Below are 14370 nucleotides of genomic sequence, written 5' to 3' on the forward strand. Positions count from 1 at the left end.
AAGTCGGGCGGCATCTGTATGCTTTTTATTCTCTCAATCACAAACAGACAAACTAATATTATAAAAGTTTTGTCTCGACTTGAACATCCTTCCCTAAAACAAGTTAACTACAATTATTACGTGACCTTTTAATCACTCACCTGCTTTTCTACCACAAACTTTAAAATCTCAAATGATCAGCGGTCTGGAGTTGGCAAAGCTGCCGCTGTTTACTCCGATCTAACATTACTCTTACTGCTTCAGTGCCTCTGCCCACGCTCGCTTATCCAATCAGAAGGTAGGGGGTGGGTGGTGTCAGAGACAGAAGGCAGGAGAGAGAGGCTCAGATGTATCTGAGCCTCAATAACCCAGTTTTAAATATATTTACTTGGCCCGTCGTATAAGTAAAAATGCCGGTACTGTATCTGTGCCGATAGTCGGTCGACCTCTAGACAAGACATCCTATCTTCAAAATGCATTCTCTCGGAAAATAATTGGAATATACTGATGAAATATATGCATGTACTATTTTGTCACATTTTGCATGTTTAAGAATTTGACGTTACTTTTAAGATGTAGCGAAAAAGTAAGGACTTGTAGTAAAGAATTTACGGTAACTTGGACTTTAAATCGTAAGGTTTCCGAATTTCAGTTCAGGAACATGTCTGTCGTAATTCTGAGCATATGTGTGTCTTGTCAGGAATCTTTTTTGTGTACATGGGATTCACCGTGCTTGGTTTCATCTTCGCCGTGGGCTGCCTACCTGAGACTCAAGGCCTGCAGCTGGAAGACATTGAGAACCTGTTCACAGGCCCGTTCTGTTCCTGCGGCAGCGTCTCAAATCTCACCAATCAGAATATCCAGTACATTCGGGTAAAAGGCAACAATTACCTACCGTCAGACAACGACACCTCTGATATAGACTAATTGTGGCAACGGGATTCTGGCTTTTTATGGTCTGGCTTTTGCTTTTTTTTTGTTTTTAAAAAGACTGCCGCAGCTGGGCGGAAAATCACCTACTGCCCTCTAGTGGCAAAGAACATTTAAGCAAATTTTGCACCACTTAATTTTTATTTTTTCGTTGCACTTTTCTACTCGGGCAACTCATCATTCTGCGGCTTCATTTCACCTGGTTACGTCTTTCCTCTTTGTATTCTGTTTAGATACATAATCATACATGCAGTACATACATTGTTGTAGTTATCTCGCCATAATAGGATCATATGTAACCCAAATAGGAGATATACTTAAGAATGAAAAGTATATGAAAGACCGGAAATATCATCTACAGCAGCAGCACGATAATCTTTTAGGTATACAAGTATCCCGTTGACCAGTTCTGAAACAAGCTTACCATTACAGGTCATTGTGATTTTCACAGAAATTTTATTTCTAACTCGTATTATGGATTATGAACTTGATCAGTGTCAACAAATACCTGATCAATCCTTCCAAAATTATTTTTCGAATTAGAATATATGTAAACGACTTGGTGCCTTTAACACAAGGCAGATTTCTCAGTGGTTGACGTAGCCTATTTTAGCGCTATTTCTATTAATTACTATGTTATTACCAGATTGTAACACAGTCACTGTGGTACTTTTTTTCATGTATAACAAACTGTTAGCCTTTTGTACTAAAAGAATAACCAAATGGTAGCTCTCAGCTTCAAAGTTTTGAAGGCCCCTGATCCACAGAATATAATTTTTGATTTAAAGTACTTAGAAGAAAAGTAGGTAATTGTTATAGTGCAGTTTAAAATGATTGGACACAGTAATTTCATAGTGTTTTTTTTTTATCATTTATCAAATAATGAAGGTCAACACAAATTTCTTATTTTGCCTTTTTTCAGGTGATTTAGGGCCATTAAGTTGTGCTGAATCAAAAAATTACATTTACCCAATCAGGTCAAGTTTTTTAGGTATGGTTTCATGTCAATTCTTTGTTTTTGCTCAGATGTTTTGGGTATCTTGGAAGAAGCCTTGAAGTTTGAACAATAGTGATGCAACAATTTATATTTACTTACCTTTATCAATGTCCACCATTCATTCATTACAGTAATCAAGGTTTCCGTCATGTCATCAATTTATATCGTTGGACAAACATGTTTATTTCTTAGAAACCCCACAAAGGATTTGTGCTATGACAAAATTGATCGATAATGCCACATGGTCTGCTTTTTTTTCTTTGTTTTTGTTTTTTTACATCAACTTAGCACATAAACCTGACCTGATGTAGAGAAATAGATGCTATTACCTGATTCAGCAGTGCAATAATACCCTAAATCAGGTGACCTTTAAAAAGTAAAAAATTGTTGGCCAGTGTAAGGCTAAGACATGCCCAGTTAATTAGTTTGCTATTGTATGATAAGGCACATGTCTCCTGTGTTAGCAACGGGCCGCTGACGGGAGTGATATAAGGACCCCCTCTCGGGTAATGAATATAGATTAATTTACAAACCTTTCTTTTAAAAAAATCATTACTAAAAATGGTGCGTATTGACAGAAATGAGGTGACAATGCCACAATGATGTCATCAATTTTGTGTTACATACTTGACTTGATGTAGAGAAACAAATGCTATTTCCTGATTCAGCAGCACAAATTGCCCATATCATTTGTAGAAATCTAGACAACATTCAAAATGTACAAAAATCATTGACGAGTGTAATATTTAAAGGCACTTTGATTGACCTTTGCGCACATTGAGTCTATCTTCATGTTTTCCTTTTATCCTGTCTATATAACAATGAAATCCGGTAGGGTCTTATTCTGTTAAATATTACACTTAACATTGGAAGTTTAAAACCCTGCATACTAATCTTAAGTGACGGTCACTTATGTTCCTCACCCATTACATAAGAAAGGAGGAGGCTAACTGTGTTAAAGCTTTCGAGATAAAGTTGTATGCAAAAGTTTGGGCACCCCTGATCATTTTCAAGATTTTCCTTTATTGGTTGTTCGGATTAGCAATTTCAGTTAAAGATATCTATAAATAGCAGACAAACACAGTGATATCTGAGATGTGAAATGAAGTTTATAGGATTTACAGAAAATGTGCAATAATTGCTGAAACAAAAGTAGGCAAGTATATAAATTTGGGCACCCCAATAGAAAAATTACATCAATATTTAGTAGATCCTCCTTTTGCAGAAATCACAGCCTCTAAATGCTTCTTCTTATGGCTTCCAATGAGGGTCTGGATTCTGGTTGAAGGTATTTTTGGTCCATTCTTCTTCAAAACATCTCCACTTCAGTCAGGTTTGATGGTTTCCGAGCATGGACAGCCCGCTTCACACCACAGATTTTCAATAATATTCAGGTCTGGAGACTGAGGTGGCCATTCCAAAAATTTTACTTGTTCCTCTGCATGAATGCCTTACTAGAATTTGATCAGTGTTTAGAGGTCGTTGTCTTGTTGAAGTATTGAGCCCCGGGGCAACTTCAGCTTTGTCACTGATTCAAGAGCATTGTTTGCAAGAATCTGCTGATACTGACTGGAATCCATGTGACCTTCAACTTTAAGAAGATTGCCAGTATCTGCACTGGCCACACAGCCCCACATCATGATGGAACCACCACCACATTTTACTCTGGGTAGCAAGTGTTTTTCTTGGAATTCTGTGTTCTTCTTCCGCTATGCAAACCGCCCCTTGTCATGTCCAATCAACTCTATTTTAGTTTCATCAGTCCACAGCACTTTATTCCAAAATGAAGCTGGCTTGTCCAAATGTGCTTTAGCATACTTGAATTGACTCTTTGTGGCATGTGGCTTCTACCGCAATACTCTCCCATACAGCATCCCCTTGTGCAAAGTGCGCTGAATAGTTGAACGATGCACAGTCACACCATCTGCAAGATCGTCTTGTAGGTCTTTGGAGCTGGTCTGTAGGTTGAGTTTGACTGTTCTCACATCCTTCGCCTCTGCTTATCTGAGATTTTTCTTGGCCTGCCACTCCGGGCCTTAACTCGAACTGTGCCTGTGAACTTCCATTTCCTCACTATGTTCCTCACAGTGGAAACTGACAGCTGAAACTTAGTTTGAGCAATTATTGCACATTTTCCGTAAATCCTATGATGTTTATTTAACTTCTCAGATATCACTGTGTTTGTCTGCTATATGATATGTTTAACTAATTGCTGATCCGAACAACCAATGATTTATGAAGGAAAATCTTGAAAATGATCAGGGGTGCCCAAACTTGCATACGACTGTATTACTGTTACTCTTTCAGGCTTCAAGCAAGATTCAAACATACAAATTGGGTTTGACCCAACATGACAGTAATGCTATTAAGACACTTTCACTTGATTCATTTTCTAGCTCACTCCATGTCAAACAGTACTGTATGTTTCAAGACCAATGCCTTATTATTTTCACAGAATCTCCACGAGCAGTTTTGTTCAGTGCGGTACGGCAGGACCTCAAGCAGTAATTGTCAATAGGGGGACCCGATTTGACATTTTGTCTGAAACTCTGTTTAGTCTGTATTTTTCCGACAGAACGATGTCGTACTGAACTGGACCACACTCCTCAATTTTTCTGTTGTGTCTGGTGTACTTAATGTTAGTTTTTCGTTTTTGGGTGCTTTCTGGTGCACTTCATAAAAGCCTTTTTGTTTTCTCTTCTTAAACAATTGAACCATTGAAAGCGGCTGACATGTTTTTAGAAAAGTCCGGAATTCAGTCCAGTGGACTACGGAAAAGTGGGCTTGGAAAATGGCATAGCCTATATCACTGTAAGTAAAATCAAACACGGTAAAACAAAGAGCTCAAAATTAGGACCACGTTTAAATCCTTTGCCCTTTAACTTTTCTGTATTTTCTTTTATTTCCACAGTTGAAATGACCAACTTTGTATACTGAACACCTTTTTGCCACACAGCCTTCACTTTACACTGGCAGGTATCGATTCGGATTTTCTAGAGTCCATGTTAAGTCAGAGGTCATCAAATGATTGCGCTTAAGGACCACATTTGCACTTTTTAGTGAGACAAATGGACTCTGTATTTCATAATTGGAGGATTTGTTTTAATTGTTCATTCCAAGAATAACCAACTAGTTTGGATGTTGACTCAATAATTTAATCATTCTTCAATGAGAAGTGAACCGATTATTTAATGTGGTAAATGAACACAACCAATTTAAATGGACAGTATGTATTATTTGACCACTATATGTTGCTGTATCACAGTGGTTAGCGCGTTTGCGGCACAGTTCTGAGGTCATAAGATCGAACATTTCTGTGTGGAGTTTGCATGTTGTCTCCGTGCTTGCGCGGGTTTCCTCCCACATTTCAAAAACATGCATGTCAGGTTTATTGGCTAAATTGTCCTTAGATGTGAATGAGCTAGAGAATTGTCTCTCTATGTGCCATGCGACTGGCTGGCAACCAGTTCAGGGTGTCCCCTGCCCACTGCTCGAAGATAGCTGGGATGGGCTCCAGCACCCCTGCGACCCTACTGAGGATAAGTGGTGCAGATAATGGATGGAAGAATGGCGCTGTATGGCAGGCATTACAAACACAGGTTCCGCAGGCCAGACCCAGCCTGTTGGATGATGTAATCTAGATGACCATAATTTCTGAGTCGGTCAATAAAAGAAGCGAGTCTCTAGGTAATTACTATCAAAAGTTAAGATTTTTTTTTAATAATTCAGACCAAATGCTCCCTCTGGCCACTAGAAGGCAGTAAAGAATGTCTTCTTTTGTAGGCCCAGCCTCGTAGTCATCTTATTGCCCATGCACTGCTTTTTTTTTGTAGTTCTGTTTTGTTTCAAACCAGTACAATTAAGGCAAAAAATGTAAATTTTCTTGGCTCCCACTTTAATGTTTATAGTGTGATCAGTTGGCTCAGGTGTAAAACTGCATTCTCTTTTTCCTTTTTTTTTTTGATTTGATAAAAATCTCTTGTCATCCATGATTATAATATGTAGGGTAGGCTTCTAAAGTAAGCTGAATGATAATGCATTATGCACTGAACAATTTGAAAATTTAACATTATTTTACTAAAAACCGAAAGTCTGGATCCAAACTGGGTTTGACTGCATTGCTGAATTGATATAGTGCAATTAAAAACAAGTGCTACAAAGCTTTAAGACTACAAATTTCTAGGACTCGAAGTGACCAAAAAGCGACATTTTACTTCTCTTTTTTTTTTTTTTTTTTTTGCCGATACTTTTTGGGAACCCGTAGCAGCAAGATGACGGACAATACTGCCAGCTCCCGCTGGACAAAGCTCATGTTATGTAAAATAAATGCTAATTTCTCGACCTGCGAGTATTTTGAAAAATGCATGTTTATGTAATAGTTTGTTCATTTTGCTGATTTATTTATTTATTTATTTTTAATCAATAGGTTTTTTTTTTTTTTTTTTTTTTTTTTTTTTTTTTTTTTTAATGACGTTTTTAACCACCGAGAGGCGCTAAATTATACACACTGCCCATTTAGGGATTATATTTTCACTTTTAAGTGAGACAGATGAGCTATGTTGTTCATAAAAATTGGGAATATTCGTTGTTGATTCGTTGTTGAATTTGTTGATTCCAACAATAAGTTGTTTTTTATGATGACTCATTGGTTTAATCATCATTTTTAACACCCCAAATTTCACTTCTTAATCTCATATTTTTAATGTGATCGACGAACAAAACATGAATAGTATAGTTACCAATTTATGGGGAAATTAGTGGACTTTTTGATCATGTAAATGAATTGAAGAGTGACTATGTATGATTGCTCACTCGTGATAAAACTGGATCTTTTCTGTCCAAGACTGCAGTTACTGTGCAAGGATTTCCATTTGTTAGCGTGAAAATTTTTATGTGCTTATAATCAATTCCTCTTAGTTACAATACATATTTGGGATCTATAGACATTAAAAGCAGAAAGATTTTCGTTGACTGATGAAATATGTATTTTTTCTATTTGTATGGCTGATGTTGGTGGTTAGGTGAATCGTAGCTGAGCACAGTGAAGGTTTTAAATGAAAATGTCCTATTTTGTTTTTTTTTTTTTTTCACATTTGTGTATGGTACGGCCAGCGCGGCAGCGCAGTGGTTAACGCGTGTGCAGCACAGTTATGAGGTCATGAGATCGAACCTTCCTGTGTGGAGTTTGCATGTTCTCCCTGCGCTTGCATGGGTTTCCTGCCACATTCCAAAAAAAATGCATGTCAGGTTAATTGGCCAATTGTCCTTAGGTGTGAATGAGCGAGTGAGTTGTCGGTCTCTGGCTGGCAAGCAGTTCAGAGTCTCCCCTGCCCACTGCCCGAAGATAGTTGGGATGGGCTCCAGTACCCCCGCGACCCTACTGAGGATAAGCGGTGCAGATAATGGATGGATGGATGTGTATTGTATAGTTGCATAGCTTTTTTCGATTGAATCCATTTTTATTTGAAAACTGTTTATAAGCCTGGTCACTGACCAATAAAATACACCAAAGTGCTAATAACATTTGTTAAAAGGTGTTTTTGGAGAAGTTCAACTTGTTTGAAAAACAAGTCTTATGTTTTATGTGCAATTTATTTTCTCTGAGGTGAAATAAAACAATTTAAACTTCTTCGATGGTGTGAGGTTTTTCTGTTTTATTTTAAATAAAAAAATCTTGCAATGTTAAATCCCCAATGTGTAATATTTGACCACTAGATGGCACTGTGTTGTCTGGTCGAGCGAGAGCCAGTGATACACGACAAAGGGTGGCAGCAGGATGCCGGAACTACGTGGCTGCGATCTAAAAAGGGATTCCGCTGTGAAAAAGTAATACAAATTTCTCAACATGTGATTTTTATTTTTTTTTAATAAATATTTACATTTGTATGAGAGTTCATGCATTTTTGCCAAGTCTTCAATGTTTTTGTACCACTAGGAGACACAAAATAATATGCACTGTTCCTTCAAGGTGATTTATACAACGCGGCGTCCTCTTCGAGTTTAATGGCTGTTGACATCCATCACTGGTGCGTTACTGCAAGCTATCATTATGGATTTTTGTCCTGTTTTACTCCTCAAATACTATTAAGAATATTTAACTTGTGCATTATGACTAACTACCAGTGTTTTTCAACTATGGCAGTGTGCTCTGAAACCCTGGTGTGGCACTGAAAACATTTAATTGATAGTTTTAATGACCTTATTTTAGAAAATAAAAGTAAATATAGTATCATAAAAAGATGGTTCCCTGGCAAATATTATTTCTACTTTTAAGTATAATGATATTTTATTATTTAATGAATAAAAACTTGATACTAATCAAGGGAAAAAATGTAAGAATATACATAAAAGTTAAAAAAAAAATGGTTGCCAACAGTTACTTTTTTATTTTACGTTTCTCTTGAAAAACTTTTATTACATTCTTACAATTCTCACTACGTTGTAATCATTGACAAATACAATTCTAATTGTAAATATCTTTGCATAAACCTGGGAAATAGTTTTGCAGTTATAAATATCATCAATGCCGGAATGACTCATCAGAAAGAATGGGAGATTTTACAACATCACGGTCGAGTTTGGGCTGGCTGGATGAGAAAAACAATTTTAACGTATATCTGTCACTTACACTATTTAACCTTACTCCTGCAGTCATTCTCTAGTCAGCTATTTGGCCACATTCAGCGGAACAGATGAGGTGAGTTATACCATCTGGGGGAATTCTCTCTCAAATTTGAAATTGTTTTGGCCCACCACCACTCTTCTTTTTTTCGAGAAGTAAATTAAGACAGAAGAGCGCAAATTATACGAGTTCGGTACAATGGAAGGCAGAAAGGTGCTAGTTGGACCCAAAAAAATCAGGAAAAGAAAAAAGGTCCTATCTATAATTTCACTCATCTTTCACTTTTTGCCCGTCATCTGTGTGTCCTCGGTGTGTTTTATGCTACATGTGAGCAGAATTTAGCAGTTGGGGAGCTCCTCTCTTAAATGAGCTCATAGTGATGGGAATTTTGTGTTTTGTTTTTTCGAGAAGCGGCTCTTTCAGCTCGGTTCACCTAAAACGAGACTGCTCTTTAGGCTCCCAAAAGCCTCTTTAAATTGTTTTTGTTGTTTTTATCTATATATTACAATATATTATGTAACATTACGCACACAATTACTTCTGGGGTACAAATACAGCTAAAGGAAAAAAAGCAATGCCAAAATAACAGAAAAACAAATAAGGCAAAATAAGAGAAAAAGGAAGAAACAATAATAAAGGACAAAAAAATAAAAGGGCAGAAGAATCATAAGAAAAATTAGAAAAGAATGAAAGAAACATAAACAAAAATGAATCATTTTAGAAAAGAAAAAAAAGCTTGGAAAAAAGGACAAAGAAGGGTAAGAAAAAGAAATAAATGAAAAAGAAAAAAAACAGGAATTATCATAATATAAACTCCTTACAGATGCCAACCATATCATTGGGCTGGCATATAAGTTCCTGTTGAGCCTTTCCTGCACTTAGGTTGCATATGAACGGAGCTTCTCTCCTTTAAAAAGTGTGAAAACTAAGCTAAGAAACTCACTGTCTCGTTAATTTTTGGAGCCCTTCATGTCGCCTTACACTGAAATGCAAATTTTTATGTCTGCAAAGTTGCACTGATCAGTGATTTGTGTAGGAGGATTTTGGGTTATAAGAAGCCGACTTAAAATGTACCTGAATTTCTTCCCAATTAAAATGCACCATAAGAGTATCGCTGCAGTTCCATTCATTCAAATTCCCCCACCATTGCTTAGTGGGCTGGCTTTGGGTGTAAAACTCCCGGGCTGAAAAAGGGGCCCATTTCAGTCCTGGATATGATCTAATAGAGCACAGTATCATAATTTGACAAAGGATTTACTCCTGAGCCATGGCCGCCACAAATAGTTAATCTTGTTGAAGTTTGTTCTTCTTCATTATTTGGTGATGATGTTTTAAAAATTGAGTGGTTAGCGTGTTCTCGGTACAGTTCTGAGGTCATGAGATTGTCTGTCTCTGTGTTCCCTGTGACTGGCTGGTAACCAGTTCAGGGTGTCCCCTGCCTGTCCACTGCCCGAAGATAGCTGGGATGGGCTCCAGCACCCCCACGACCCTACTGAGGAAAAGCGGTGCGGATAATGGATGGATGGATTGTTTTAAAAATCCACAAACTTTGGTGAGAACCACTCTATATTTTTAACTAGTTTTTAGCCTGCGCTGTCAATTTAAACTTTAAACAATGATTAGAAGCCAAGAATTTGTTAAAGAAAAGGAATGGTGATACGTTTCGGCATTTGAGATTGAATGAAATGAATGGGAAAGCGTGCCCCTAGATTAATTCCAATCGAATAGCGTGCCTTAAAGACAGTTCTAATGTAAATATAATTTAAATATTTATGCCTGCTCACCCCGACATCATTATCGATTCAAACAATGTTCATTACGTTGTTATTAATGACAATTTTTCAAAAATAGTTCGATTGGATAATAGTGCCTTGATTTCAACCGAGACCGCTTGAGACTTTGCAGCCACAAGATGTCGCTAAAGCTAAGTAAAGATGAATGCAACCTTGACTTTTTCCGTGCGTGCTTGCCCAAAGCCACCCCTGGCTTGGGGCAATCTTTTCAGAACACTACTCATCAGAAGAGCAAAAACAGTTGTAAAAGTATAGATTTTTAAAAATCAGAACTAAAACAACTGCTGTAACGCAAATTAAGCCAGTCGACTACCACTACCTTGTAAATATTGCCTATCATAATATTTTCTCCTTATACGGGACAGTGTGTAATATTCAGGGCCTCCTCGTGGTACAAAAAAACTTTCTATCAGTTAAAAATAAACATCGATTTGAATACTAGGCATTAACACACGAACTGTTATACCATGTTAGTTTTGATTGAAAAAAAATAATAGCACGAGGAATTTCTATTCCTTTTACGTAGTGGAATCCCTACTCTAGTCGCCGCCATGTTTGTCTGATGCTTTGTTGCTTGCTGGTTTTCGTTTGCATTAGACAACAGAGCCATCTCGTTGTCCAATATTATACACTGGGGCTTTAAGGTTCATATCACATATTTGCCTAAGAGTGTCACGTCTAATCTCGTGGTCAACAATGTACACTACGTTGCTATAAAAAAAATCTAATCCTAATCATTTAGCCAAAGAGTTCCTGATTCAATTAATGAAACGAACAAACAATTAAAAAAATCCTTAAAACTAAAAATAAATAATAAAAATAGCATCAAAACCAACAATCAACTATTAAAAACAGCCTTTTAAAAGAAAGTTTCTTTTGAATTAACGTATTATTATAATTAAACGTTATCTGCAACCTCAGTGGAAATGTTTAAATCCAAGCTTAAAACACACTTCTACTCTATAGCATATGAATAACCTATACGTTTCCTGGACAATATCTGTGTATTATTTGTGATTGCAACATCCTTTGCTGTCTGGTAATCCTGAAAGGGGGATGCCACATGTGCGGTCCCTTCTCAAGGTTTCTTCATTTTCCTCATGTTGAGGTTTTTGAGTTTTTCCTTGCCCTCATGTTGGTTTTAGATCAGGGGATGGTGTAATAATAGTCTGAAAAAAATAGTCTGTGTAATAACCTGTGCAGCCCTTTGACACTCTTTGTGGTTAAGGGCTATACACATAAAAATGACTTGACTTGACATAATTTTCAAAACAATGTAATTTGATATAATTGACATGATTCTATTTAAAGCACCAGTGTGTAATATTTGACCACTAGATGGCACTGCTGTCGAATGCGAACGAAAACCAGTGACACGACAGATAAACATGACGGCGACTTTTAGATAGGGATTCCACTATGTAAAAGAAATATATAAATTATATATATATATATATATATATATATATATATATTTAAAAAAATTTTTTTTAAATGAAAATTAACATTGGTATGATAGTTGATGTATTTTTGCCTAGTTTTGCCTCGTGATTTTTTTTTACTGAATGAAATGTTTTTTTTCTACCACTAGGAGGCTCTAAACATAAACTGTCCGTTTGAATTGAATAACAACTTTATTTTTAAGCTGGTATGTTTTATTTCTAAACGTCATTTCCAAATTATTATGAATAACATGTAAAAAGTATGAATAATTCAATAATTTTAACTAAAATATTTTGTTAAATGTTACTTATTTTGGGAAGCAGTCTTTATTTATTAAATGTTCGCTTAATGAATTACCGTACATTATGGCACATCTGGGTTTCCATAGTGACGGACGCGTAAATAAAAAAAAACGGTTATTAGTTACAGTTACTTCAATTAATAAGTAATTCCTTTTTACACTTGTAGGTGTCCTTATCTGGGGACAACGCAAACACTTTTTAAATGAAGTAACTAGTAACTGGACCTATTTACATTTTGTATTAGTATTCGTCAATATACTGGTACGTACATTAGTCAAATGAATGACCCACACGGTGTGGGCGTGGCTTAGTGACGCATTGCGGTTACCTCCCCTCCCGCCGGCGCTCCTCGGTACGGCGCGTGCTCGCGTTTGCGTACACTCGACGCATTTGTTTACGTGCGCGTTCACGCGCCCGTAGCCCGGTTCTGACTGTGGCCTGCGCAAGCGCGTGAACGCATCTGCGGCGTCGGCGCAGGTAGAAAAATTAAAAAGACCGTCACATTATTTGGCGTTTCGACATGGGGGCGTCCAACCTTCGGTAAAGCTTCAGTATATATTCCGAGAGGACGACGTGTGGAAGAATGACGTCGGGGCAGGATGAAAGTTCGGTTCGGGTGGCGTTGAGGTGAGCCCGCTTCTTTTTTATGAGACACCTGTCAACGCTAGCTTGCTAGCATCTGTGTGGTAACGCCGAGTCGCCGACCGGCTTCGAAGCCGGGGTTGTCGGTTCTGGGCCCGGTTCCGACTGTGGTGGCAAGAATGGTTGCGGTGCAGGTGTTTGGGAAGGGGGGATGATGAAGTAACGGTCGTGGATGGTGCGGACGAAGTGAATTCGAGTCTTTGTTCTGAGGTTGGATGCACAGATTTTTGGGGGGCCCTGGTTAGCAAGCCGGGTGCGTTCAAATACGCATCAAACAATGCGACTTTGTAAACGTTATGGCGTCGTGGCGTCGCGCTTTTGCTGTCATAGCGTCTATGTCTTGTCTGCGTATCTTAGTTTTTTTCCACTGTTATCCTATGTGATGGTGGATTTAAAATAAAATTGATATTAAAAATTAAAAAAACGTGTTTGCAGCCGCAAAAAAATAAAATCTTTATATAAGTGGCATAAGGAAGGCAACACATTCTTTCGATATATTCTGTATATAACTATATTCATGGGTAAACGTTTGAAATGTTTGTTTCATATTTGTCCGTCTAAAAACACCATATAATTTTCCATTACCAAACCTTTTTGAAATAGTGCCAGGGAGCCACTAGAGAGCACCAGAGAGCCACATGTGGCTCCACAAATGCTTATTGCTGACGCACACCGTATATATATCCTTGCTTTATATCACCTCCTTATTTTTGATTAGAATATAGATTGTTGATTAGTTACAACCATGCAACTTAGCAAAAGAGGTGATTCGAGTGCTTCCCTCTTATTTTCTAATTTCAGAAGCTTAATTTCCATGGTTATCATGTTTTGCTTCCCCTTCAGCATCACCACAAGCCTTGGGAACTATAGTTAATAAAAGCAGTACAGAATTTAAAATTTCACACTTGCAAAACCTTTGTGAAACATGACATTCTAAACAAATAAAGAGGGGGGGGGCATTGTGGGAGAGAGTTCAGCCAATGGCATTCTTATAACTTCACGATGCTGTGGTACAATTAATAGGAAACCAACATATCGTATGATGTCAGCCAATATTAGACAAGTATCTTAGAGCTGAAAAGAACGGTTTCCTCCAAATAATAAAGTGAAAGTGACGTAAGGCGGGGGGCATTGTAACCCGGATAATCAACATCCAGGTCAACGATTTTTGGGTTGGAGATTTGTTTTTTATTTAAATAAGTCTAGAAAATTATTTGCAAGACATGAAATTTCAGTTTAAACCTTGTTAATATTATGTTTTATTTTCAGATTGATTTTAGTCAAATAAGAGAGCTTTCTCCATCCGGGCCCCGGTGCTGTGGAATGCACTGCCCACTGGGATTTGATCTGCAAACTCAGTGAAACTGTTTAAATCTACGCTTAAAAGACACTACTATTCTATAGCTGATGAATGACCTATATTTCACATTGACAATATCTGTTTATTATTTGTTATTGCAACATCCGTTGCAGCCTGGTCATCCTGGAAGGGGGATGACCTCCTGTGCAGTCCCTTCTCAGGGTTTCTTCATTTTCCTCATGTTGAGGTTTTTGAGTTTTTCCTTGCCCTCATTTAGGTTTTAGATCAGGGGATGGTATTGTAATAATAGTCTGTGAAGCCCTTTGAGACTCCTTGTAATGAAAGGCATCACAAATAAACAT

The 14370-nt window shown here is 37.4% G+C and overlaps 2 protein-coding genes across 13 annotated transcripts in view; both read left to right on the forward strand.

The window, feature by feature from the left end:
- The window catches only part of LOC148362882 (proton myo-inositol cotransporter-like), a 28950-nt gene extending 21217 nt beyond the window's left edge, over positions 1 to 7733 (forward strand). For 3 of the 9 annotated variants that reach the window (XM_088340461.1, XM_088340459.1, XM_088340462.1), the window contains 2 exons: positions 680 to 852; positions 4649 to 7535. In XM_088340461.1, coding sequence (XP_088196587.1) covers positions 680 to 852; positions 4649 to 4843 — 368 coding nt within the window. In that variant the 3' untranslated portion in view covers positions 4844 to 7535. Of the gene's footprint in view, positions 1 to 679; positions 7536 to 7621 lie in introns of those variants that run through there. The other 6 variants (XR_015850912.1, XR_015850914.1, XM_088340460.1 and 3 more) reach the window with 6 other exon arrangements.
- A 4704-nt stretch (positions 7734 to 12437) lies between these two features.
- Positions 12438 to 14370, forward strand: part of LOC148362883 (kinesin-like protein KIF21A) — a 45724-nt gene continuing 43791 nt past the window's right edge. For 3 of the 4 annotated variants that reach the window (XM_088340467.1, XM_088340468.1, XM_088340469.1), the window contains exon 1: positions 12439 to 12693. In XM_088340467.1, coding sequence (XP_088196593.1) covers positions 12650 to 12693 — 44 coding nt within the window. In that variant the 5' untranslated portion in view covers positions 12439 to 12649. Of the gene's footprint in view, positions 12694 to 14370 lie in introns of all 4 variants that reach the window. The other variant, XM_088340466.1, reaches the window with a different exon arrangement.

The sequence above is a fragment of the Urocampus carinirostris genome, chromosome 7, assembly GCF_059441175.1.
Source record: "Urocampus carinirostris isolate Australia breed hairy pipefish chromosome 7, RoL_Ucar_1.0, whole genome shotgun sequence".
Classification (NCBI taxonomy): Eukaryota; Metazoa; Chordata; class Actinopteri; order Syngnathiformes; family Syngnathidae; genus Urocampus; species Urocampus carinirostris.